Consider the following 26,333-nt stretch of genomic DNA (forward strand, 5'->3'; position numbering starts at 1 on the left):
CAGCCATGGTGCGGCTGAGGGTGGGGTGGTGGGGGGATGCGGGGTGACTGCTACTGAGTAGAGGGCTACTTTTTGGGGTGATGAAAATGTAAGGAGCCAGACAGTTGTGATGGCTGCACAACCCTGTGAGCAGACCCAAAGCCCCGCCGCACCAGGTCCTCTGTGACGGCGAGCCGTGCGCCGCGTGAGCTACATCTCAGGTACGGGAAATCTGCGAGCGCATCGCCGCACCGGGTCCTAGTAAAGGCGAGCCGTGCGCCGTGTGAACTACATCTCAGGTACGGGAAATCTGCGAGCGCATCGCCGCACCAGGTCCTAGTAAAGGCGAGCCCCGCGCCGTGTGAACTACATCTCAGCTAAGGGAAAGGCTGTGAGTGCATTCTGCCCAGAAAGAGGGCTGAGTGGGGGCCTCTTCTCTCCGGGCAGAATTTAAAGTGCTGGGCGTGCTATGTAACACAGGGAGCTCAACCTGGTGCTCTATGATGACCTAGAGGGTGGGACGGGAGGGACGTTCAGGAGGCAGGGGACACATGTACTTGTGGCTGATTCACAATGTCGTATGGCGTGCTAAGTCGCTTTAGTCGAGTCCAACTCTTTGTGACCCCACGGACTGTAGCCTGCCTGGCTCCATCCATAGGATTCCCCAGATAAGAATACTGGTGTGGGGTGCCATTTCCTCCTCCAGGGGATCTTCCCGACCCAGAAATCGAACTCGTGTCTCTTATATCTCCGGCACTGGCAGGCAGGTTCTTTAGCACTAGCACCACCAAAACCAATAAAACATTGTAACCCAATTATCCTCCAATTAAAAAAATAAAATCAAATGTTCGACAGAGGGCCGAGTTCTGTGTGTGCTCTCTGTAACCCTGGGGTAGGCAGAACAGAACAACCCTGCCTTGGACTATACGCTCCAAGATCTCTTGAACCCAACCAGAGGCGGTGTGTGGGGTGGGAGAGGCAGGAGCTGGCTCCGAACCTGCCCACTCTCTGATGTTATCTGCGTGGAATTTATGGTCTCAGGTAGGGATACTTTGTGCCCTGTTCCCTCTTCTAGTTTCTCTCTGGACATGATTTATGAGCAGGCCAGTACAATAGGAGGAAGGCGTATGTAACTTCAGGAAGCCTCCTGCTTATCTCACGGGAAATGCTGAACCTGGACACATTAATCTCTTTTGTTTTGTGACATGCTATGGTTTATAGCACACAATCTGGCATGAATCTCATCTGGTGAGTACTTGACCTCCACCTTGTGAGATGGGCAGTTTACAAATGAATAAACTAAGGGCCAGAGGTGAAGGGACAGGTGTGATCCCACAGCCAGTCACTGGGAGGACAGGAGGCGGGACTTGCGGTTTGAGGGCCCAGCATCCTGACTGCTTCCTTCTCTAAGAGAAGAGGACGGCAGGGGGCGGGGGGGAGGTCCTGCAGTGAGAAGCCCCTGACCTGTGTGAGAAGAAGATTCCCCTGCGCAGGAAGCGGTGTGGTCTCTGGCCCGTGACTCTTTCTATTCGGTTTACCAGCTCCTTGTCAATTTTACTGCTTCCGAATCGAACTGGAAGAAAAGAAGAGAGGCGGAACTTAGGTGGTGGGAGGCTTGGGGATGCTGCAGAGATGACAGGGATCACGATCACGCGCCTTCTCAGTAGACCCAGGCCTCTTGGGGCTGCTGGCTCTAGTCCCTTCCATCAGTCCAGAGCAGAGGTCATGGCCAGCAGAAAAGAAAATAAATGCAGGGCTAAAGACTCTCTGGTCTGGGACTGGATTCTGATGGGAAACAGATCCAGAATGCAGCCTAGTGAGGAACTCTAGATAACCCGCCCCCCTCCCCCCACCTGCCTCCTACACACAGCTGCTTATTACTTATTGCAGTATAATTTATATATGTTTACAACCATCATTTTAGAGAGTCTATAACCAAATTAATGTCTGTCTTCCAGCTAGTTTTCTCTCCCTGATGGTCTAAACATAAATCATGGAAAATGGCTTAGACTCAGATGAGAGCACTTTAGTTCTGTTTCTTCTTCGACAGCCACCAATGATCTCAGAGCAAGGATCCTCCAGAGCAGGAAGCCCTCCAGGGCAGAGCTGGGCAGTGAGGACATGCCACCTGTGAGAAGGCTTCCTTCTTATGCAATCCATGCCTGAATTGTACCCACTCAGTGAAAGACAATTTAAACCACTGCGAAAATACTCGGTGTGACGGACCTTCCCTAAGCTTTGAATTGCTCAGGAAGAGGAAAAAGTGAACACCAAGCTGTTTGTGCTATGCTTGGTCACTCGGTTGTGTCCGGCTCTTTGTGACCCCATGGACTGTAGCCCACAAGGCTCCTCTGTCCGTGGGGTTCTCCAGGCAAGAATGCTGGAGTGGGTAGCCATTCCCTTCTCCAGAGGATCTTTCCCATCCAGGGATTGAACCCAGGTCTCCTGCATTGGCAGGTGGATTCTTTACCGTCTGAGCCACCAGGGAAGCCCACTAAGCTGTCTAGTATAGATTATTATTTCAAAACATATTTTATATCGTCACGTTAATTAAAAATAAACCTCTGGGAATATAATGGACCACCAAAAGATTTAAGGGTCTTTCTTCCCTTGGCATTGAAGTTTGACTGGATTTATGATTAATTCAAATTAGAAAACATCAATAACATCACTTCTAAAAGTTGAGGCTTTTTCCCATAAACGTACCAATGAGCTTGTCGTAGTCAATGCCTTTGGCACTGCTTGTCTGCACTGTCCAGGGGTCCACAAAGTCCTCATCTGCGTCAGTGGCAGCCAGGCCCTCACCACTCTCGGGTGCTGGGTCCCCCGGAGGACAGTCCACGTTGTAATCCTCCCCTGTGGCAGCTTTGTAGCTCGTTTTTAGGGATAACAACATCTTCACTGCCGAGTCAATTTCATCCTGTACAAAGGCATTAAGGGTGAAGGTGGAAAATATTAACAACCACTAGCATTTGCTGAACGTTACTGCTACTGGGTGGCAGGTGGTGTGCTAAATGCTCTCACACACGTTATTTCATTTACTCTTACAATAATCCTAAGAGGACAGCAGTGTTGTCACTGGCCTTTTCCGGTGGAAGAGTCTGAGACTCAGAGATGTGAAGGAGCTTGCCCATGCACAAACAGCAAGTCGTGGGCCTGAACGTATTTTATTTTTATCTGGGGGTCAAGTGTCGTGGGTTCCCACCACAAACACTACAGGCTGTGTGTAGCGACACAATTTGTACCATCTGTTTGTGACAGAGTTAATGTGGCAAATATTACCTAAACTTTACTGACGCCAGTGAACATGTGTGACAAGCTCCATTAATCAATTACGGTGAGTTCTGCACTGGAACTTGTTTTTACAATCCACACAGGTTGAATGAATATTTACGGAAACTTCAACAACAATGCAACCGGATAGTAACAGCAACTCAAATAGGCATTGTGAAAACAGATAAGAGCAAGGAAAAAATACAGACTTTCAGAACATAAGGGGGGATTCACTGGGAAGCAGTTATACTACAGCATTTTGGAGTCTTATCCAGCTGTCCAAAGCGTTTGCATATTTAGTGTTTTAAAGTGAGCATAAGAAGAAAAACAAAAACAAACATAAAGTGTATCTGTGGGTACGCTGGAAACCTACTGAAGATTTCCTCTTGCAGGAGCCCACACTAGCTACCCCTGGAAGCCTGGCATTTAAAAGAGCAAACCTAATTAAGCAGATTAGTCACGCTATGCCCTAAAGCTCTACTCCCATAATTGGCCTTGCTGGATTTGATCGCAAACAAAGAAAATACACTGTCCAACTTGCTTGCCAAGGGAAATACAAACACTTCCATTTAGACTTTATACATAACATGCTATAAGCTGGGCTTCCCAGTGGAGGAATAATGCAGTCCCAGACTGCACTCAAGAGAGCCCCTCCATCAGGTACGTCTGGGCCACAGAGGGCTGTTACTGTGGGGTGATTTCAGATGCAGGTTTGTGTTTCAAACTCTGAACCCATCTGGAATTTGTCATTTAAATGAGTCAGAGTGTGCAATCAGTAGCCCCACCGATACAGCTCATGCTAGAGGCTGGGTGCTGGCCCACCTTAGGCAGGCAGGCGTGTTCTCCTCCCCTCATTCGGCGTTCCTAGGCTGAGTGCTTGCAGCAGAATACAGGCTTTGAGAGCACGATCTATTTCTCTGTGATCTATTATCTGAGGAAGAAGTACCCTGCTGTCACCACCCTTTAGTCCCCAGCGGTGTGACAGTTCATACTCTATCTGGCCTAACCAGCTTCCAACTGGGTGGCTCTTTGAGAGTTGAACATCTAACCAGAGTCCCAACTCAAGGACTGTCTGTCATCTGGAATGGGACTGAAGAGACAAGCAGGCTCCCTTGTCTGTTTTCCTGTTCTCAATCTAACACGGATCTGGACATTGAAACAGATTTTAAAAGTTGATGTTCTGAAAAAAGCCAGACATGTAAGACTCTATATACACTGTGGGTGATTATATACAGTTCCTGCACAGGAATTCTCCGTGGAAGGAGAGGGAGGAAGAGGCCTCTCTCAGGAGGAAAGAGGTGAGGAGCAGAAGGGCCCAAGATGGTTTCTGGGCTGTGTCTCAATTGGAATGCTGGTTACACAGGTTTGGTCATCTTGTGAAAATTCAGTGAGCTGTCTGTTTGTGATCTCCGCATTTCTCTGAATGAATGGTGTATTCCAATTTTAAAAGTTTATTTAAACTGAAAGGAAAAGAAAAAGGGCTCTGTTCCCTATCTTCAGCCCCATGATCCAGTGTCATCTCTCGAATCCTGCTCAAACTGTCTTCCCGTCAGAGCCCCCAGATTCCAACCTGTCCTCCAGGAGAACCTCTACTGAGCTACTACTTCTGAAAGCCATGGACGTTCTTCTCTTGGTACACGGAGCAGAAAGAACACTGAAGGCCATGACCTGGACGGTGCAAAGACCGCGGAGGAAGAGCCCAAGGCACCTTCACTGGACCAGCCGTCCCCGAGTGGCTCACTATTTCGCCTAAAGTGAATTTGTAAAACATCAGGTACTTCTAGTATAATACATTGATACAAATTTACTTCACTTAACTCTAGTTTCATCAAGTAACCTCTGCTGTCTCTTGTTGAGTGCCATCTGACTTAGCATTAGTCAAAGACTATGCTCAGAAGACTTAACTCTAAACTGCATCAAGTATTGTTTGTTTGCTAAAATGTGGAACGCGACTGGGGTCACTAAGAACTACTAACTAAAAGCATTCATTAATGTTATTCAAATTTAATGTTAAATAACAAAAATATCACTGTTTATAATAGGTTTATAGAGTAAATGGGTTTATAGAGTAAATGGGTTTATAGAGTAAATGATCAACATGAGTTCTTTATTTATTGTAGGTTTATAGATTAAAAAACAAAACAAAATAATTCAGCCTTATCTATTGAGCCCTATCTGCTGTGTAAAACCTCTTTCTGTGAATAACCAACTCCTTTTTTGGACATCACTATTTCTTTCTTTTAAGAAGTAATGGGTTATTTAGGGTCCCAAAAGTCAAAGTAAACTACTGAAACGAGTATGAAATGGTTGACCCCATCTGGTGAGAACCTAGAAAGAGATTTTTAAAAAGACAACAACAGGGGTTGGAAGTGATGGATGAGGAAGCTGTGAAGCTGAAGAAGCTGGGTGACCCGGAGTGAAAGGAAGGGCTGGTTATAGATGTAGACTGACTGGGTTATGCTTCTGAAACCCAACATAGCAACTACAGAGAGATCTTTAAAAAAGGCATAACCCACAAGGACCAAGGAAACGGGAAGAGGATGACAGCAGCAAGCTTTAGAAGCTGGAGAGCAGAGGCGTGACTGGAGTCTGAGTGAACACAGGAGAACAACAAATGCTGAGACTACAGGGGGAGTCAGGGCAGCGACTGGACTTGTATTGCTAGGGATCCCCAAGAGGCTCGGGCACCAGTGGCCCTAGATACTAACACAAGTGAGGGTAAGAGTGGGCTCTAAGATCAGGAGCACTAGCTGAAAGTCTAAGAAGCAGCTACCTAGCTGCTCTCTCTACCTAGCCCCACCCACAGCCGGCACATGCCTCCTGCCCCATCCAGAGGTTTAGTGTCTTGACAAGGAGAGTCAAGTGTCCACGCCGGAAGTGCTCTGCACAGTGAGGGAGAGAGGTCGGGGCGGCACACGGCTAACAGGGGCTTCAGTGAAGGACCACGTGGCCAGCTCCTCAGCCCTACTCAGCTCACAACGTGGGCGGCCACACCGGGACGTTCTGGACAGCGAGCCAGAGGAGCCCTCTCTGGGGACTCTACTGGCCTCAAAGAGGAGCTCTAAAGACCTGGCACTGGAAACCTTCTGAGGCAAAGGAGTGCTGTGGGTGCTGTCCAGGGAAGGGAAGGCTATACCCTAAGCTCCTCCCGGCTCTGAGTGCACCCTCCAAAGTGTGAGTGCACAGCTGCGTCACCCAACACCTGACGATGGGGCAGAAGGAACAAAAAGCTAAGCTGCAGGAAACCGGGTGTATAAAGGGGGTAGAGAACATCGGGAAAACTGTCACCAAGAGCTCAGAGACAGAAGACCAGTGCACCTGTGAAATAAGACTAGAGAGCCACGAGGAAAGGAACATTTGGAGAACAAGTGAGCTCTTGGAAATTGAAAATGACAGAATGAGTGAAAAACAATAGCAGGTTAGAAGTTGAGGAAACATACCTAAAAGAAGAAAAAAATAAAAATAAAAGAAAAATGAGTCAAAAACTAAGAAATTCAGAGGACACAGTCTTTGAACTAAAAAGAAAATACACAAACAAACAGAAAAATAAAAAACCAACCCAGAATAAATTAACAAAATAGGATAAATTTCTGAGAATTAAAGGGCATGTATTTCTAGTTTGAAAGGAGTCCTGAGCACCCAACACAGGGCATTTCAGAACTGGAGAGGTCCTGAACACCCAGGAGAGGGGACAAAGGAGAGGCACCGGCTTCTCCACAGCAGCCCTGGGAGCTGGGAGGATGCAGCAACGGCTTCAGAATTCTGAGGGAAGTCACATCCTCCTGAGAATGCTCAACCGAGCCTAGCTATCAGCCAAATATGAAGTACAATGCTTGCAGACCAGCCAAGAGCTCAAAAAACACTTCCTTAGCACTAATTTTTGCAGAAACCTCTGGAGGATTTGCTCTGCCAAAATAAACTAAGGAGGAGTGAGACACAGGGTCAGGAACAGGGACCCCAAAGAGAGAGTGGAAGGCTTGCACGGACAGGGAGGGTGGGTCCTTAGATGGGCTGTGTGGGAGGCGGATCACCAGCGGGACAGAAGTGGGCAGGGCATCCTGGGAGAGAGTGCTTGAGAGGATGGACTTGATCGGTGGCCTGATGTGTCTCGAGATGGGGTTCACCCAACTGGGGGAGTGCCTGGAGGTCCATGAGCATCAGTATACAGAACAGCTAAGCAGGGAAGGTCCCAGATGGCCTAATGGTTAGAATTTTCACTGCCATGGTCTGGGTTCAGTCCCTGGTGGAGGAACTGAGATCTCACGGGGAGCAAGGCATGGCCAAAACAAAGAAAAACCAAGCAAGGAGCAATAAAAACAACTTATCAACCCTGGAAAAAACAAAAGTCGGGCAGGAAAGGAGAAGCACTGGTGCTGTTCTCAGAGGGGTTAGCTGTCATCGGTGTTTACATGGGACCGGGGGGTGGGAAGTGCTTACGAGAGGGCTAATTCCTTGTCTTCCACAGTGGAAGCCTCAAACCTGAACATCCATAAGGAGCAAAATGATGTGTGATTCTGAGAGATGTGGGCATTGCATATCAAAAGAATTGGCTAACAGAATTGAAAGTGGTTGCTTCTGGGAGCAGGACATGTGGAGAGGAAGGGTGGATAGCGGCTGTGCTTCCCAGCAGCTTCCCTTCAGACCACAGGCATCGATGCCGAGTAAGGAGAAAATACATTTAATACGAGAGCCAAAATCCCTCAGGTGATGAGGGAACAGAAACAGGTGACATTGTCCTACAGACTGGCTGGGACACGTGTGTGGAGGACTGGAAAAATGACCTACCTTGGCTGCGTTTCTGGCTTTGAGGCCCCTTACGAGCTCCCCCTGAGCAGCGATCCTGTGGAACAGCTCCAGGGGGGACCCACAGCCCTGCTCGCTGTTGGGCATGTCTGCCTCGTCTGGGACAACGTTCACAGCTGGTTGGGGTGCTGGCAGATTTGCTCGGTGGTCCAGACAAGGCTATGGGCAGAGAAGAGGGACAGAAAGAGATGAACCAACCATGGCAGCTGTTTTTCCTTTACCATTATCTGGTTCTTCTTTCCAAAAAGGTTGGAGATGAGTTGTGATAAAGGGCATAGATAATATAACATTAATAAAAATATAAACAGAAATATGGAGCCAGGAAATAGAAAAGAGGAAGAACAAATGTTAATGGCGGGGTTGAAAAGAACTGCTGTGATTTATAGGCTTAGAGAGGGCAAAGACAGACCCCTCCCAACCAAGGACTTCCCAGGTGGCTCAGACTACGGTAAAGCGTCTGCCTGCAATGCAGGAGACCTGGGTTCAATCCCTGGGTTGGGAAGATCCTCTGGAGAAGGAAATGGCAATCCACTCCAGTACTCTTGCCTGAAAAAATTCCATGGACCGAGGAGCCTAGCAGGCTACAGTCCACAGGGTCACAAAGAGTTTATCACGACTGAGCAACTTCACTTTCACAACCAAGGATAAGTGAGCATGTGCTGACGTGTCCGTGTGCCTCACTTAGTGCCCAGGACATAGGAAGGACTTGTGTTTGCTCAGGGAGCAGATACCAAAGTGCTTTAGTAAACCTAAGTCCACCATGGCTAGAAACACTTGATAAACTGCAATTACTCTTTATCTTAATTGCTCTAGGGGATGAATTCCTAGGCCTTTGCAGTCATAACCGATGTATTACAGAACAAACAGCTTCCTTTGCTGGCCAGCTGTTCTGTTCTCAGAAGGGGAGCCTGGGAGGAGGCATGGCCTTATCCCTTCTGGTTTGCAAGTGAGGCAAGAACCACATACAGCCTGTTCATTCCACAGGTTGCCTTAATTAACTGCAAACCTTTGAAGAAGGTGTCCTTGTACCTCCTATTAAGTCATTATTTATTGCTAACCTTGGAAAAGGTGGGGCAAAAGTCGCCTTGGGGCTGAAGCTGGCCAGGATCAGCCCCACCTTGGGTTGGTTACTCTCCTTTTCTGTCAGCTTCCTCATCTATAAAGCAAAACCCTCAGAAATGTCTATCACTTACCTCAAGGGCTGTTATGAGAAGAAATGAGAAAAAAGCAACATGGTGGCATTTTACAGACTGTAAAGCAAGGAACAAGCCCACTGCAAGTGTTACATGTTAGGACTCCAGATATCGGCTGAGCCCCAGCCCCATCTGTAACCTGCTGATACACCTTGAACAAGGAGGATGTCAGTGACAACAAGGCTATGCCAGAGCAGCTAACTTCCAGAACTGAAGTCCTGTATCTCGTGTTCTTCTAGTGAGAAGTGAAGTTGAAAGTCGCTCAGTCTTGTCCGACTCTTTGCAACCCCATAGACTATACAGTCCATGGAATTCTTCAGGCCAGAATACTGCAGTGGGTAGCCTTTCCCTTCTCCAGGGGATCTTCCCAACCCAGGGATCGAACCCAGGTATCCCGCATTGCAGGTGGATTCTTTACCAGCTCAGCCACAAGGGAAGCCCTTGTAAGCACCTTAGGTAACACTGATACATATCAATTCACGGATGCCTACAGTAACCCTATGGGACAGATCTGCTGGCTCTGTTGTGTAGACGAATAAACTGAGAGGCTAACACACTTGCCCAACACAGTGAGTAGGCAGTGAGACGGGACACAGACTCAGGCAGTTTGACCCTGGAGCCCACACTCTCTAACATCATCCTGTGGGGTACTCAACTGTCATGAGCCTCAGCCTCTCAGTTGTGAAGTGGGAACAGCAAGAATGACACTGACTAGCAGGACCGGTCGTGGATTAAGTGGGATAACGTGGTTAAGTAAACAGCCCAGCACAGCATCAGCCTCAGAGGAGATGTTTAACGAAGGATGATTTTGTTTCTTTACTCACTGGAAATTTCTTTCTAGGAGCTCTATGAAGAAAACACACAAATGTGAGGGGATAATTTATTTTTACTCATCCATTTGTTAAGTATCTGTTTAAAAATATGTAAAATTTAAACCAATCTTTAAAGTCAATGAAACCATAATGCTAAAACCAGGGTGGGACAGCAGCCAGTTTCTTTCCTTTCCTGAGAACTGCCTCAATTCCCAGAAAGAAAGGCCCATAAGAAAGAGAAAGAACGTGGACGAACCTTCTGACAAGCGCTGGAGAGGAGAAACTCTCAGGCCCATATCAAAGAGCAATCAAAGTGACTTCAAGGCACAAATGATCAAACATCACATCCAGATGCTTTACACAGGATCCCCAATTCTCCCAAGCTGCAAACCTGGGTGGCACAGAATCTGCTCTGCATTAGTGACCAGAGGCAGATGGCTCAGGGAAGTGAGAACCACCCTCTGAGGCTCCATGCCAGAGCAGCTGAGTCACGATCTGATGCCAAAGCCCCCTTGACCATGTTGGGCTCTCTCAAATTCTACTGCCTCCCCTGCCTAGAGTGTTTCCCGCCCTCCTCTGCCCGCTGTCTTACTAATTCAAACCTTGGCTCCTCTTTGCAGCCTTTCCTGGCCCCTGCGCCTGTGGGGCCAAGTTGGCTGCTCTGTCCTTGGCAATCCCCGAGACTCATTAGTGAGTGCAGAGCACTCACACTGCATGTAGTAATTTATGAAAATCCACCCCACAGAGAATGCAAGCACTGGGTTATATTCTTTCATGCTCTTCTAGCACCTGGTACAGGGTAGCTTATCAAACTGATGATTTATGAGTACAGGTTACTGAATAAATCTCATAAATCAACTAGTTCAATTCCCCCCCGCCCCGCTCTGGTTTATATACTCTTATAATATCTCTGCAAGCACTTATTCCAGTTTAAGGCAGATTTCCCCAATCTGGACTTCAGAAGGCCTCTTAAAATGTCCCGACAGTGCACAGAGCCTTAGTTTTACCCCACGTCTGGTTTCCTCAATCATTGTGAACATCTGCGCACTGTCCTGGTCATTCTTTTTAGAATTCCCTTTGGTTTCCCCCTGTCCTTCCAAATATGTGGTGTTCTGCATGAAACGACACAGGTGGGTTTTGAAGTCTGTGAGCAGGACCAAAATCAAATATAGATTAAAATTACCCTGCTAAATTCCTAGGTAAAGTGCCAGGTAGAATGACTCAGTGAGCCCCGGACGGTCAATCTCCCCCTGTCATGGAGCAGACAACTGCAGAGGATCAGTTAGACGAACTAAGCCTGAATTTAGGATCCCTGTTGTAGGGAAAAACATGTACCTTTAAATATCAGGATCCCATTTAAGTAAGAAACCAGACTGAGGAAACAGCAGGTGCATTCTCCCTGCTCTCAGGATCACCAGGCATACACTCACTGCATGGGAATCAGCCACACTATAAATCTCGTGTGTGTGTGTTATCTGATGCAACTTCCTGAATTAAGCACAGGACTTCAGGAGTGATCAGAGACAAAGAGACTGGAACTACCACGGCCCTGATTTCAGGCATCCATCCATTTAGCCCACTTATGGGCATATATTCTCAGTTTTCCTTCCCATCTAGTCAGCTTTCTCCTTTATTTCTTTGTTAAATAAACTTTAAAATTTAACTTAACTTCAGAGGTTTTTAACCCAGAGTTCAGAACCTCTGAAACAAAGTGAACAGTCTGCCTACACACAGACATGTGGTTCGAAGTAGAATAACCAGGTTCTGCTACTTTCTCAAAGGGGCCCAAGATGCCCAAGGGCTAAGGACCACTGTCCTCAGTGTTTACAAGGTAAACTGCAAACACGGCTCTGAGTCTTTATTAAGGGAAAGTGCCTTATCTATTTCACAACTACTACAATCTAAAGCAAAGGTAACCATCTGTGAGGAAGCTATCATCTGTGAGGTAACCTATGACCTCCTCTAGAAAAAGGGCTGGGAGTGAGCAGAGCAGAACTGCCTACTCCACAGCAGAGCAGGACAGTTTAGGGGAAAATGAAAAGGATCGTATAAACAAACTCTTTCTCCCTCTTTTTTTTTTTTTTTTTTCTCCCTCTTTTTAAGGAACCTGAACCGTGAGCTCATTTTGAAAGGTCCCACTGTTCCTGAGGGGCACAAGGGGCCCCTGAAGAACCGGGGACAGTTTTGGGATGAGGAACAGAAAGAGGAATTACAGAACTACAACATGACAATTCCTTGGGCCACTCTGAAGTCATCTCACACCTCAGATCGGAATACACTGATTCTGCAGTGGGGAGGGTGGCATCGTGCCTGAAAGCCAGCCCTGGAGCAGCAGAGAAGAGCAGGGGGTTTCCGGGTGCCTGGAATATTACCAAGGTGGGGTATCACGTACCACGCTCCGGCCCCTGAGTGTGGATGACAACGGCCTTGGACTGTCAAGTTTCCAGAGGACAAGAAAATGATTTCTTTTTAGCAATGAGTCCTTTAATGCTTCAAACCTTGGAACAGGTGGAACTCCCTGTCTTTTAAATACTGAGAGGAAAGCTTACTTTACCCTCTAAATGATAAGATGAACATTATCTTAAAAGGCAAGTGAAGTTGCTCAGTCGTGTCCGACTCTTTGCAACCCCATGGACTGTAGCCTACCAGACTCCTCCGTCCATGGGAGTTTCCAGGCAAGATACTGGAGTGGGTTGCCATTTCCTTCTCCAGGAGATCTTCCCGACCCAGGGATTGAACCCAGGTCTCCTGCATTGTAGGCAGGTGCTTTACTGTCTGAGCCACCAGGGAAGAGCCTTAATCTATATGAAGCCAGGCATAAGCTACTTAGGAGTTCAAGGCAAGATACTGTGGATGGATATGGACTACTTAGAGACTTCATCAATGAGAAACAGGACAGCCAACATCAAAGTACTGAAAGTCAAGCTATGACCCCAAACACGCAGTGGCTCATCCAGGATCTCTATTCCTTACAGCAGTTGTGAGTCACCAGAGCTTTGTCAATAGATGAAATGAAATGCACAATGCTGTGGTCCTAAGACTACTCCCCATCCCTGAAGCCAGGGTTTCCAGCACTTTGGGAAAAAGCTGTGTTGTAACAATACCCAATAAACTCTAAGCCTAGCAAAAGATGGTAATACGTACCAGGGGGCAGGAGACACTGCAGAAGTGGCCAGTGGTCACGCCCAGGAGCTGAGGAGCTGAGACTGCCCAGTGCAGCTCCAGCTCTTAAATAGTCTTGCCCTCTTTCTTTCAGTTTCCTTTTCAAAAAAGACTGTTTTCTCTCTCCCTTTTTGGCTTCCTGTTTGCCCCACCCTCTATCACTTGCATGTAGGAGTTTCTTATAAACTACCCGGTTTCCCAGAAACACTTGAACCTCATGACCAACCTCTTGGGTGAGGCTGTCAGAAAGATGGAGGGCGGGGAATGCGGGTGGAAACCAGGGAAATTCTCTTGAGAACCAAGCTGTTGGCTGGTCATTGCATCAGCCACTCTACACCCCAGGCTGGCCTTCTTATAACCTCCTCGCCCTGTTTCTGTTCCCTGTTCTAGTTCTTGGCATCAGTGTGAAGAACTGTGTCTGTTATGCAGTGGCAGCCGGGGAAGGCGGGGTGGAAAAGCAGATGGCAAATTCCTCTACTCCACTACTCACAGAAGCGACGCAGTGCAGCGGAGACCATTGAGTTCTGGGATGAGACCTGGGTTTCCAATCCCAGTTTGGGCGTTTCTTTGTTACAAGACCTCGCGCAAATCACATCACCTCTCTGCTTCACCCCCCGTTTCTTCACTTGTGAAATGGGCAAAAAAATCAGCCTCCTAACTTCACCGCTGGAGGAGGGCAGGGCAACCCACTCCAGTATCCTTGCCTGGAGAATTCCAAGGACAGAGGAGCCTGGTGGGCTACAGTCGGTGGCGGTCGCAAAGAGTAGGACATGACTGAAGTGACTAAACACACAACTTCACCGAGGCGGCGACTAGGTGCGTTACCACAGGCAAAGCCCCTGTCACACGGCCGACGCTTGTTAAAAGTGGGGGCCTCATCCTTTGGGGAAACGAAACAGGAAGGAGACGATGAAGGGCCGGTGCCGGCGCGAGTGCGCGACAGGGCAGGGTCGGCGGCGCTGAGGGAAAAGGGGGCGAGGAACCAGAAGCCGGCGAGCAGAGAGCCGGGCTCTGAGGAGACTACCTCGGGGCTTGGCGTGCAAGCGGCTCCGGGAGGGCCAGGTCACTGGGCTCCGCCCCGGCCTACCCGCCCTGTTTCTTTCATACCCACACTTACCGGCCCAACGCGGCCCGTCAGCGCTGCCGGCTCAGCCACCGGTGGCCTCCTAGGCGTCCTTGGAAACGCCTTCCGGCTGGAACAACTTCCGGCTAAGCTGCGCCGTCATTGGCTGTTAGCACGGAGGCCGCCGCTGATTGGCTAGCGATTCCGGCATCGGCGGAACGCTACTGGGTTTCAGGGCGCAGGCCGGACGACCCTCCGGGGGACCGAGAGCTTCCGGTGCGTGTGGTGAGCGGCGGGCCGGGGGCGGGAGGGGACTGCGATCTGGCGGCGGCCGGAGCGCTGCCCGCCCCTTCGCGTGTATCTGTCTCCCTGTATCTCTGGTTCCTTCCGAGCGCGCAGTGCCCTGGATGGTCCTCACTGCTCATTCCTGACGATCCTCACCGCTCACTCTGACAGCCCAGCTAACTCCTATTCATTCTTCAAAACCCATTCCTGGTCGTATCTTGTTAGTGGCCTTCATCAGTCTTAGCCTCCGGCGCAGAATCTGTGTTTTGTGTTTCATCTCAGTCCATAAGACCCTGACATAAGGCTTGGTACAGAGTAGGTAATGAGGAAATATTTGTTGAATGACTACATCCTATTCCTTTTACGTTCTCTGTGTCCCCCCTCCCACCGGGTTGTAGTTTACAAATATTTCTAGATGCTGGGGATTTAAACAATGAACAAAACACAGAAAGTCCTATGTTTTGGTGGAGCTGACATGTTGATGACTGTCCGTGGCACTCTCCCCTCTTTGTAGCCTTATTTTTCCAAAGACTTGACTTTTTCATCTGGCCGTTCTTCTTGGTTTAATGGCTCCTTCATTTCCATAAACAAACAAAAAACAACAAAACTTCCTTTCCCCCTCCTTTGCCTTAAGACACATAAAAGGCAACAAACAGTTTTCTCTAGAGTTTATTTTGTTGTCCGTTTTTGCCTCTTTTCCTTGACTCATCCTTGCCTTCTCTCCCACTCCATTTTGATCAATTTTGTTGGTTCCATCTTTGGTGTTTCTTATCACCTCTGCTTCACCACCCTCAGATTATCGTTTTCTGCCTGAGGCCTGCCCCGGCATCCCAATTGCAATGAAGCTGCAATCCCAAGCCCACCATCACGCCTGCTTTTCTTTTCTATTCTGCCTTTTTCCTTAGGATTTCTCACCTCTGGACATGTTCTGTCTCACTTGGTTCTGGTCTGTCTGTCTGCACTGGCATCTGAGCATGGTGAGCTGGGGCTTGGGTGGTAGGGCCTGTGCCATTGGTATTTGTTGAAGGACAGACGGAAATGTACATGAAGCAGATAGGAAGCCCTAATGCACACGTGCCTGCATTCATTCAGTCCTTGCTGCCTTGCCTCGTAGGAAGTGGGCCTCATAGGAAGAGGGCCTCATGGCCTCTACTCTCTGATCTTTTTCCACAGACCTCATCCTTAGCTCTGGCCACCTGCCTCTCCTTTGACTGGACAGCTGGGTGGGTAGGAGTCCATCCTAAAGGCTGAGAACAGGTGCCTTCATGGTGGGAACCTGGTGGGTTCCCTTTGGCGGGATGGCATGGGATTCTGTGGTGAGTTGTGCTCTGCATAGGAATTGAGACAGATGAGATGTCTGATTAGGTTTTAGGACAGGACTGAGTCGTTAGGGTAATGCCAAATCCTTCGCAGTGCCACTGTTCCGTTAGTTTATAATTAGTCCGTTGTGTTATATTAGCCCCATTTGAGATGGGCTGGCTCAGGTTGGAAGTTTTATTTAGACAGTGGCTCTGTATGTAGGTGTTACCTGCCTGGATTGGGCTGCAGATGAAGTTGGATTATTGGAGGAGGCAGGCCACAGACATTTTCTGAATGATGATGTAAACTGGTTTGGCGGTGGAGCTCTTCAGGCAGATGGTACCCGTTATGGGAAAGGTGGGGATGGTTGATTCCAGGGGACATGAAAGCCACCGTCCAGGGGAGGACGTGAGTGATAGACAGTCTATCTGGAATGGTGTAACCGAGGCCCCCCAGGGAATCTTCAGGTCTCACCTGACCCCACATGTAGGAAGAGGAACTCAGGATGGTCTGTTTAGGTAGGACACAAGTGGGCTTTCTCAGAAGTTGCCTGTTGCTGGAGCTTTGGGTGCTGCTCCACCACGCCCTCTGCTGTCCGGGACATGTGCAGCACCCTTGTTTTCCTCTTGACTGCTTCCTGTTAACTGCACAGCGTTGAGTTCCAGAAGGAGGTGCTTCTTTGTAGAAATTCCTTGGCTTCAATTGATCATAAGTGATGGTTCAGAATTACAGGAAGAGTTTTTAAGAAAGGGGAAATAGACTATTGTGTGAGTCTGTGTGTTTGGAGTGAAACAGGTGGATTTGGATCGCACCTTGGGAATGGGGGGTACCGATGCCTCACGTACCTCGGCCCTGTGCTGTGGGTCTGTCTGTCTACACTGGCTTGTTGTTGAGATGGGATGTCTGGGGAAGAGCGTTCTAGGTGGAGAGAATAGAAGGAAGGCCTGGAGCACAGGGGGAGGACAGAGGTGAGGACGGCTTGCTTTTGCCACGTGGCAGATCCTGGTCATCTTTCTGTTTCAGCATGTTCAGAATTAACTTCATTCACGTTGATGAGTGTTTGCTCTTCTCGTTTGTTACTTATAAACCACGCTGCAGGCCCTCTGTATACCTATCTCTGCAAACATGTGCTAGTGTTAGAGTTCTAACGTGGGGTTGTTGCAGTAAAAACTATCTGTTTAAATTTGTAGTAGATCCTCCCTGAATGGACCTTCCAAAAGGCCTCGTTAAAACCATGAGTCTTTCTGTCCAGGCATCCTGTGTCCATTGAGTCAAGTCCTCCTTTATGTCTTTCAGTAAATTTAGTTTTCTTTGTGTAGGTCTTGCTATTTTTGTTATTGTTGTTGTTAGATTTATTCCCAGATATTCCATAGTCTTCATTAAAAAAAATTGTATCTTCTAACTAATTATATTTGGTGCATAGACGAGGTCTCATTTTTTTTTATTTTTGGCTGCACTGGATCTTGACTATGGCACCTGGGTCTTTGTTGCAGAGTGCAGACTTCTCTAGTTGTGGGGCAGGTCTCTTTCTCTGTTTTCAGCAAGTGGGCTTAGTTGCCCCGTGGCATTTGGAATCTTAGTTCCCCGACCAGGGATCGAATCCATGTCCCCTGAATTGGAAGGCAGATTCTTAACCACTGGACCACCAGGGAAGTCCCAAGGCCTCATTTAAAAAAAAAAATTACCCGGGAGAAGGAAATGGCAACCCACTGCAGTACTCTTGCCTGGAAAATTCCATGGATGGAGGAACCTGGTGTGCTACAGTCCATGGGGTCGCAAAGAGTAAGAGAAAAAAAGAAAAAAAAAAATTAAATTTATTTATTTTTAATTGAAGGATAATTGCTCTGCAACATCGTGTTGGTTTCTGCCAAACAGCAGCATGAATCAGCCAGAGGTATACCTATGTCCCCTCCCTCTTGAACCTCCCTCCCCCTAAGGCTTCATTTTTAATGTGTTTACTCTCATGGGTTGGAGAAGGCAATGGCAACCCACTCCAGTACTCTCATCTGGGAAATCCCATGGACGGAGGAGCCTGGTAGGCTGCAGTCCATGGGGTCGCTAAGAATCAGACAGGACTGAGCGACTTCACTTTCACTTTTCACTTTCATGCATTGGGAAACGAAATGGCAACCCACTCCAGTGTTCTTGCCTGGAGAATTCCAGGGACTGGGGAGCCTGGTGGGCTGCCGTCTATGGGGTCGCAGAGTCAGACACGACTGAAGCGACTTAGCAGCTGCAGCAGCAGCACTCTCGTGGGTATTTCAGTCTTGGATTTGCTTGGTGGCACACAGGAAATGTTCTATCATGCACGTCTTCTGACACTTGACTTTGTTTGGCCTTAGGGAAGTTTGCCCTTGAAGGACAACGCTAAACTGTGTCTTTAATGGCTTCGTTGGTGGCCTACGAGGACTCGGACTCAGAGGCCGAGACCGAGCTTGCGGGCGGTTTCCATCCAGCCGGCCAGATGGAAGACACTTCAGCCACGGTCAGACCTCCGGGGCAGGATTTTGGATCCAGAATCCTGGATGCAACAGGCGGGCGGGTGCCGTCCGCGGAGTGCGGCTCTCATGATGACCCTGCCAGGTGTCGTCTCCCGCTGGCTCGGCTCTGGAGCCAGGACCCAGGGTCCTGCCCCAGCCAGAGGCTGCGGTGGCCCAGGCCGGAGCCCGAGGCTGCCTTCCCCGCCAGCCCGCCGGCCCGCCCCTCCCTGTGGACCAGCCAGGCCCCCGCGGGCCACGTGCCCCTGGCAGGGGCCTGCTTGAAGCAGGTGAAAGGCTGCTGGGAACCTTCCGGCTCCCCCGAGCTATCTGTTGGTGCCCGAGCGGGGTCTGAAGGCCCAGGGAAAAGCGGCAGCTCCCTGCAGAGGAAGCGGCGTGAGGACTGTGTGGTACCTTATACCCCGAAGAGACTGAGGCCGCTGCCGGTGCCACACACAGGAGCAGACGGGGGCAAGGACGCGGAGGCCCGGGGTCCTCGCGCCGGCCGTGCCCCAGCCCCGCTCTGTGTGGCCCCTGAAGCGTCCGAGTTTATCCAGCCATACCTGGACAGTCAGTATAAGGAAACCAAGATTCCCAAGAAGGTGCTGTTCCACCTGCGGGGCCACCAGGGCCCCGTCAACAGCGTTCAGTGGTGTCCCGTGTCTGCCAGGAGCCACCTGCTTCTATCGACGTCTATGGATAAGACCTTCAAGGTGAGGCCTTGAGTGAAGCGGCTCTTGGGGATGAGCTGCTGGGATGTTTCATTCTTCCCCACGGCGAGGTTGGCCCGGCTGCACGCTGGATGTTGCTTTCTAGGAATTCCTGGGATCCTCTTTGTTGCCCTCAGGTGAGGGCTCTCAGTTGCCCGCTTGGATGGCTGGTCTGTTCTGCCCCCCGCAACCCCTCCAAGGCTGCCTTGCCCGGGCCACCGGAGGACCCTAGTCCAGACCCCATGTGGGTCATCCTCATAGGGGCCCCCTAGGACGCCCAGACCCTCTCCTGCCCTGGGAGAGGGAGATCGCTGAGTGAGAAGGGAGGAAAGTGGACCCAGATCCCAGGGACTCCTCGGTGACCCCCGCTGAGTGTGGAGCGCTGGTAGCTCCGAGTCCGGTGCTGTGCTGGGTGCAGGGGATGGGAAGGCCCCAGACCCGACCCTGGCTTCTGGGCTGGTACTTGGGGGTGGGGGCTGCAGAGGGGTGCTCGCAGGCCTGGGTCGGGGCTGTGAGCCCGGGGCCCCAGGGGGTTCCAGGACTGCAGGCGCCGGGGTGTGGGGGGCAGCCGCCCAGCCAGGAGGGCTTGGCGAAGGCTTCCTGGAGGGAGCAGGTGAGTCTTCAGGTGGGCTGGGCGGAAGGCGTTCTTGGCTCTAAGCAGGGGAGGTGTAAGGGGCCCACAGGGGCAGGGGGTGGGGGGAGGCGCTGGGAAAGAAGGCAGCGTCACACCAGGGAGGGCCTCGGGTGCCCTGCTGGGGAGTTGTGGTTTACACAGAAACTCTTTGGGTTGTTATTTACTTATTTTAAAAGCTCCATTAAAAAAAATCTTCTGGGCTCCGGCGCAGTGGTAAAGAACCCGCCAGCCAGTGCAGGAGACGCGGGTTCAATCCCTGGTCTGGGAAGATCCCAGATGCCACCTGCAGCTCAGCCTGTGCGCCGCAGTTTCTGAGCCTGTGCTCTGCGGGGAGAGGAGCCTCTGCTGCAAGAAGCCTGCATCCAGAGAAAGCCCACGCACAGAGCGAAGGCCCAGCACGGCCAGAAGTAAATAAGTGAATAAATAAAATTATACACACATATATGGAACACTCCTGAAGTAAGGCAGACTTACAGTAAGCGGCGCCCAGTCCACGGGTAGGTAGTGTGACACGCGTGTCACACCTGCCAGGAAGCTGCCTCCGCCCCCGGACTGTCCTCTGTCTGTTCCCGCCCCCCCAGGGGAGCCCAGGAGACCTGTACTCTTAATGGCGCTTTTAAAGGTGAAGGTCTGTTTAATGGACCTGCTCCTCCTCGCTCTCCTCAGCCCAGCAAAGTACAGCACATGTGTGTGCGTGCTAAGTCACTTCAGTCGTGTCCGACTCTTTGCCACCCCATGGACTGTAGCCCGCCAGGCTCCTCTGTCCATGGGATTCCCCAGGTGAGAATACTGAAGTGGGTGGCCAGTTGCTTCTCCAAAGCATCTTCCCCTCCCAGGGATTGAACTCGTGTCTCTGCGTCTCCTGCATTGGCAGGCGGGTTCTTTACCACTAGGCCACCTGGGAAGCACAAGCAGGGTACATCAGTTCAGTTCAGTCACTCAGTCGTGTCCGACCCTTTGCAACCCCACCGACTGCAGCACGCCAGGCCTCCCTGTCATCACCAACTCCCGGAGCTTGCTCAGACTCATGTCCATCGAGTCAGTGATGCCATCCAACCATCTCATTCCTCTGTCGTCCCCTTCTCCTCCAGCCTTCAATCTTTCCCAGCATCAGGGCCTTTTCCAATGAGTCAGCTCTTCGCATCAGATGGCCAAAGTATTGGAGTTTCAGCTTCAGCATCAGTCCTTCCAATGAATATTCAGGACTGATTTCCTTTAGGATCCACTGGTTTGATCTTGCAGTCTAAGGGACTCTCAAGAGTCTTCTCCAACACCCCAGAGTTCAAGAGCATCAATTTTTTGACGCTTAGCTTTCTTTACAGTCCAACTCTCACATCCATACATGACTACAGGAAAAACCGTAGCTTTGACTAGACGGACCTTTGTCGGCAAAGTGACGTCTCAGTACACAGTAGGTGCCAAATACACGTGATCCGAACAAAAGCTGCCTGGGGAGAAGGTGGCTTTGGAGTTGTGGATCATGGTTGTGGAGGAGCTGGTCAGTGGCCCGGCTGCCCAGTTCAAGTCCCAGAGTCTCACCTGTGAGGGCCTGATTGTGCTCAGTACCTGGGCCACAAGATCACGTGAGAACTCACTTCCAAAGCCCCTGGCACAGAGCAGGAGCCCCACAGGTGCCCAGTAGACATAGGTTCCCCACACCACCCCCGCATTGTCCTCACGGCTCTGGAGCCCTTCTGCCCAGAACATTGTATTTGCAAGCTTTGTTTTGAGCTTTTCGCATAGGAGGCGTTTTTATAAGCCGAGACGGGAAGTCCAAGTGCAGTGAAGTCTTGGCAAGGAGCTCCATCAGCGAGTGTCCCTTTAGGTGGCGTGTTTGAGTCCTGAAACGATGTGTCCGTGCTCACGTCTGCGAGGCTGACGGAGTTCTGTGGGGACAGCGTCGGGTCCTGTCTGCAGTCTGGAGCCCTGGGGTTGGCGCACACGGCTGTGGTGCTTTCTCTGAGAGTTGGGGCCCTGTGGTCGACTCAGGGGGTCCTGGCGTCCCTGGTGTGCACTGGACACCCCCCTGCCCCCTCCTCCGCAAGGCCTGGGGCTTCTCTGCGGGGGGCTTGCAGCTCTGGGGGCTGTGGGGGCCTGTTGCTTTGGTCAGGAGCCCCCCCTGGAGGGTTCTTGGTGGGCAGTGTCCCTGGTGGGCTGGCCCCTGGAGTTACTTAGAATGATCTGGGCTTGGTGGAGAACTGATTCATTTGAAAAGACCCTGATGCTGGGAAAGATTGAAGGCAGGAGGAGAAGGAGGACGGAGGATCAGATGGTTGGATGGCATCACCGACTCAATGGACATGAGTTTGAGTAAACTCCGGGAGTTGGTGATGACAGGGAGGCCTGGCGTGCTGCAGTCCATGGGGTCACAAAGAGTTGGACACGACTGAGCAACTGAACTGAACTGAACTGGGCCTGGTGCCGGCTCTATCACCAACAGCTTTGTGATCTTGGGCAAGGCACTTGACCCCTCTGAACCTCTTTCCTCTTGACAAGCTCCTGAAACCTATGGCTGAGGCTTCTTAGGTGGGACAAATGCCCAGAGCTCTGTCTAAAGCTCCCAGTTTAATGCTGGGCATGTGGCACGGGTCCAGGTGGGCTGCCTGAAGGGCGTGGGCAGCCCCTTTCTGGGACCCTGGAGGGAGGGACCAGACCAGCAGACATCGGCAGCGCAGGCTCGAGGCGGCAGGCTTCCTGGGGGTCTCAGAAGGCAGGCAGAGCTGAGTGGAGGGGTGTGGTGGAGGCGGGTGTGTCCTGGTGAGTGTCTGCTGCCCGCTCACCCTCGGGGTCATGTCTCCTGGCCTGGAGCCCTGAGGGGACTGGTCTGCACCTGGGGACTGGTCTGCACCTGGCCTCGGCGGCATGCTCCGTGGCCTCTGCCCTGGTCTCTTTTGCCCAGGAAGTTTAGATTTCCCAAGTAAGGCCATCCCACGAGTTTTGGAACAGAGGGCGTCTGAGTGATGCCATTGACTTGGGCCGTGGTTCTGTCACGTAGTGGGTGTCAGTGGAGTAGATGAAGGCGCCCTGCACGGGGTTGAGGAGGCGGTGGTGGGTGGAGAGGACCTGGGAGCTGCCAGCCGGCGGTGACACCGCATGACCACATGGGGGCGCAGTTGGTCCACCTTGGGAGGCCGCTCAGGCGCAGGGACTGTGTTCGTGGAAAACCCACCTGCTGGCGGCAGTTCTCTGAGACCCCCTCCCTGACTGCCAGGCTGCCTGTTAGTCCCGTCCCGGGGAGGGTGATGTGTGCTGCAGGCAATGACATGGTCTTGGGCCGCCTTGCTTGCGGCCAGGAGCCCCGTCCACTGTGCCGTCCATCCCTTACGGTGGGGTGGCTGCGGAGGTGGCCCCAGGGGCAGAGTGTGGCTGCTGTCGTGGCCACGGGGGTCGGTGTCTCCTGACCTTCTTACTGTGGTGTCTTGAAAATCAGGGCGTTTATAAGCGTTAGAGGCCAAGGGTCCAGGGTCCTCTCTGCTTTATGATGTCTGGCAGTTTTCAGTGATGGAGTCATTTGGCAAATCGACTTTAAGCAACTGTTCGGTGTGAAGACAGTGTGGCAGGGTGGAGGAGCCAGGCTGGAAGGTGGGTGGGGAGCACCTGGGGGCCGGGGGCCCTCCTGGCTGAGACCTTGGTTGTGCTGGGCCCCCAGGGCGGGGGGTGTGTGTAGCAGTGGGCAGTCCTGGCAGGATGGTGTTATTTTCCGTCCCTGGTGTCAGCAGGTGGGCAGTGTGGGGGTCCTTGTGGTCTGGTTTGAGATCGAGGGGTGCATGGGAGGCGTGTGGGCATGGAGTCTGGAGTGGGGCGGGGGTGCAGGTGGGGCTCCGGGGTGGAGAGCAGATGGTGGGTGAGCAGGGAAGGAGCTCGAAGAGGTGGACGTGACTTGGGAACCAGCCCCCACCCTGTGCTCCCTTTTGAGGGTACCTCCCCCGCTTCTGCTTTGGCTGTGTCGCGCAGCATGCCAGATCCTAGGTCCCTGGCCAGGACCTAATCCATGCCCCCTGGCAGTGGAAGTCCAGAGTCTTAACCACTGGCCACCAGGGAAGTCTCCCCCCACCCATCTCTTTTGGTTAAAGTTTGCCAGAGTGCCTTCTTGTCCCCGACCTGGTCAGCAGGGCTGGGCTCACAGGACTTGGATTCGGACTGTCCCTCTGCCACTGACTGGCTGTGTGACCTCAGGCAAGTGACTCACTCTCTCTGAGCGTCAAGCTCTATAGGTAAAGTGGACCCAAGGATGCATCACCTGCTGGGTTTTCGTGAAGAAGTGAGTGGCGCTGGTTCTGAGTTACCTGCTGTGACTCCGGGCGCTCGGCCGGCTTGCTGGGTGCTCGTTCTCGCGCCCTCGGGGACGCGCTCCCGTCCTCACCGCGCCGCGGCGTCTCACTGCAGCGGCATGGCCATGGAGCAGTGCCTGCCACACCGTCTAGGTTTTTTTTTTTTTTTTTTCCCGTCTAGGTTTTTAAGCTTCTTGAGCAGGGGGACGGTGTGAAATCCGTTTTTACATTCTCCATAGCACCTGGCACTAGGTTTTGTACCTGTTAAGTGATCAAAAAAGATTGAAAACGTTTTTTTGGATTTTCCTTCCAGCCTTTGGGGAGAGGAGTCGTCTTTAAAGTGCAAACATGCTCTTTGCCACTAGGGGGCACAGTAAGACAGGGTGAGTCGCTCCTCCAAGCTTCTAGAACGTGGAAGAATCCTTAATTCAAGGTAACATTGACTGAAATACGATTTGTTTTCTGATCAGGAGGAAAAAACACAACACAATCCATCTGATTAATCTAAAGGACGTGGAGTGCCAGTCTCTTCATCTTCTTAAAAACGTAGCCTCAGAATTCATAAATTCCAACTGGGCACATTACAGCGGAAAGACACTTATTTTAATATGTTCTAAATGTTCCGTGAGCTGTAAAATATGCTTATATTAGTTTTGAAAAATTTACAGCTAGAGAAATTAAGTAAAACAAAACAATGACTCATAATTCCGCACCGATGATCTGTTTTCTTTCCCGCCTGCCCCTCTGGGGGCCCCCCGCACCTCTGTTCTCTGTGGTTGTAGTCCCAGCACGAATACCCTCCTGTGCATTCTTTTCATTTCCCTGTGTCCTCGTTTGGCTCAACAAGCTTGAATACCCACTGCATGTTGCGGTAGAATTCAGACTTTGAGGCCCTTTTTTGAAGGGAAAAGTACAAATGTGTAGTGCTTTTGACCAAACATGGGCAGCCCTGATTGGCAGCCGCCTGTCTCAGAGCCCTCTGCCAGACACCGGGAAGACCCCCAGAAGCATCTGGGCATGTTTCTTGCTGCCTGGGACTGACTTTGAAATGCATAAAGCAGGAAGAGGGAAGGCGAAAACAGATCCCTGACAGTCCTCTCCCCGAGCCAGCATCTCGTTAGCACAGGGCCCTCCCCGGTAATGGCCAGCGCATCCCCAGCTGTTTACTGTTTATGGCATCCGGCTTGTGCCGCAGAGCGCACGTCCGCACGGTTTGGAGTCTGTGCCCCCCCCCCATCCCCACCCCGTCTTTTGTGCTGGGGCATTTTTATAAGTCTTTAGAAACTTTCCCCAAACGTTTTTTTCTAACCGTCTTCAGATTCCGAACTTGGTTTGGTCATTTCCATGTTGTGTCCTGTCTTTCCTGCTTTTGTTTTTCAAACAGTACTGCAGTGAACAGGTTCTGCGTCAATGTGGGCTTTTTTTGCTGCCTTCATGCAGTAAAGATGGGCTCTGACCCCCGCCCCCCCGCCGCCTCCCACGCCCCAGTCTGCAGCTACAAGCCCTGTGTGTGTTGCTGAGCAGAACCGGGTTAGGTGGGCCAGCCTCTGTCCATGCTTTTGTTACAGGAGACTCCTGGGTTCCCGATCCCTACGCTACCTGGTAGCTGTCTGACTTGGGGAAAATCACCTAGCCTCTCTGATCCCCTTGTTTTTCTCACTGGTAAAATAGGGATCATGGCTACCTGTTAGGGTTGTTGCTATTGGAAAAGGGATGAGAAGATGCAGCCCAGCGCCTAGCAGCGGGCAGGGCTGAAGAAGCAGGCTCCCGATTCCCCTGCCCCCGATCTGTTGATTAAAAAACACCCGGTCCTCCGACTGTATGCAGCTCTCTGGTTCTTGGGAATCTTTTCCCAGTCTGTCTATCAATAAGGTATTTTTCAAGTGTTTCAGTGTTACTGTTCCCGAGGTAGATACTTTTAAAATTTAAACAGCTTTTGAGATTGTCTGTAACCCAGCCACTCAGCCGCTCCCTTTTCATGCACTGCGCACTTGGAAGTTCCTCCTGGAGGGCTGGCTCCCTGTCTCTGAACTGCTGGCATCCGAGTGTCGTGGGTGAGAACAGGCCCAGCTGCGTCCGCCAGTCCGCGGAGTGTTTTTGTGTCTGAGCCTCCGACGGAGTGGTGGGCGGGGGGCAGTGTCGTCATCATACCCGAGGAAACCCAGAGGGTGAGGGTTGGGCAGGTGTGCCTGCAAGGTGGGCCACGGAGCCCTGCCTGTGGCATAGATGAGAGGGTGGGGAAGAGCCGATCACCCCGGGGTGCCCACCTCCTGCTAGGCGCAGCCCTAGAGCCTCCATCTTGTGTTCACAGCACTGTTCTTCTTCCCATTTCACGGGTGAGGAAGTCGAGGCCCAGAGGGTTAAGGGTTTGT

At 51.1% G+C, this 26,333-nt stretch overlaps 2 protein-coding genes across 5 annotated transcripts in view; one reads left to right on the plus strand and one right to left on the minus strand.

The window, feature by feature from the left end:
• The window catches only part of WARS1 (tryptophanyl-tRNA synthetase 1), a 28,714-nt gene extending 14,242 nt beyond the window's left edge, over window positions 1–14,472 (minus strand). The window contains exons 1-4 of one of the 2 annotated variants that reach the window (XM_043921456.1): window positions 14,340–14,472; window positions 8,038–8,214; window positions 2,686–2,899; window positions 1,444–1,552 (exon numbers count right to left, since the gene is read on the minus strand). In XM_043921456.1, the coding sequence (XP_043777391.1) occupies window positions 1,444–1,552; window positions 2,686–2,899; window positions 8,038–8,142 (428 nt within the window). In that variant the 5' untranslated portion in view covers window positions 8,143–8,214; window positions 14,340–14,472. Of the gene's footprint in view, window positions 1–1,443; window positions 1,553–2,685; window positions 2,900–8,037; window positions 8,215–13,204; window positions 13,362–14,339 lie in introns of those variants that run through there. The other variant, XM_043921455.1, reaches the window with a different exon arrangement.
• The window catches only part of WDR25 (WD repeat domain 25), a 132,947-nt gene continuing 120,627 nt past the window's right edge, over window positions 14,014–26,333 (plus strand). The window contains exons 1-2 of one of the 3 annotated variants that reach the window (XM_043921454.1): window positions 14,014–14,038; window positions 18,212–19,059. In XM_043921454.1, the coding sequence (XP_043777389.1) occupies window positions 18,253–19,059 (807 nt within the window). In that variant the 5' untranslated portion in view covers window positions 14,014–14,038; window positions 18,212–18,252. Of the gene's footprint in view, window positions 14,039–14,426; window positions 14,571–18,211; window positions 19,060–26,333 lie in introns of those variants that run through there. The other 2 variants (XM_043921452.1, XM_043921453.1) reach the window with 2 other exon arrangements.

The sequence above is a fragment of the Cervus elaphus genome, chromosome 13 (assembly GCF_910594005.1).
Source record: "Cervus elaphus chromosome 13, mCerEla1.1, whole genome shotgun sequence".
Classification (NCBI taxonomy): Eukaryota; Metazoa; Chordata; class Mammalia; order Artiodactyla; family Cervidae; genus Cervus; species Cervus elaphus.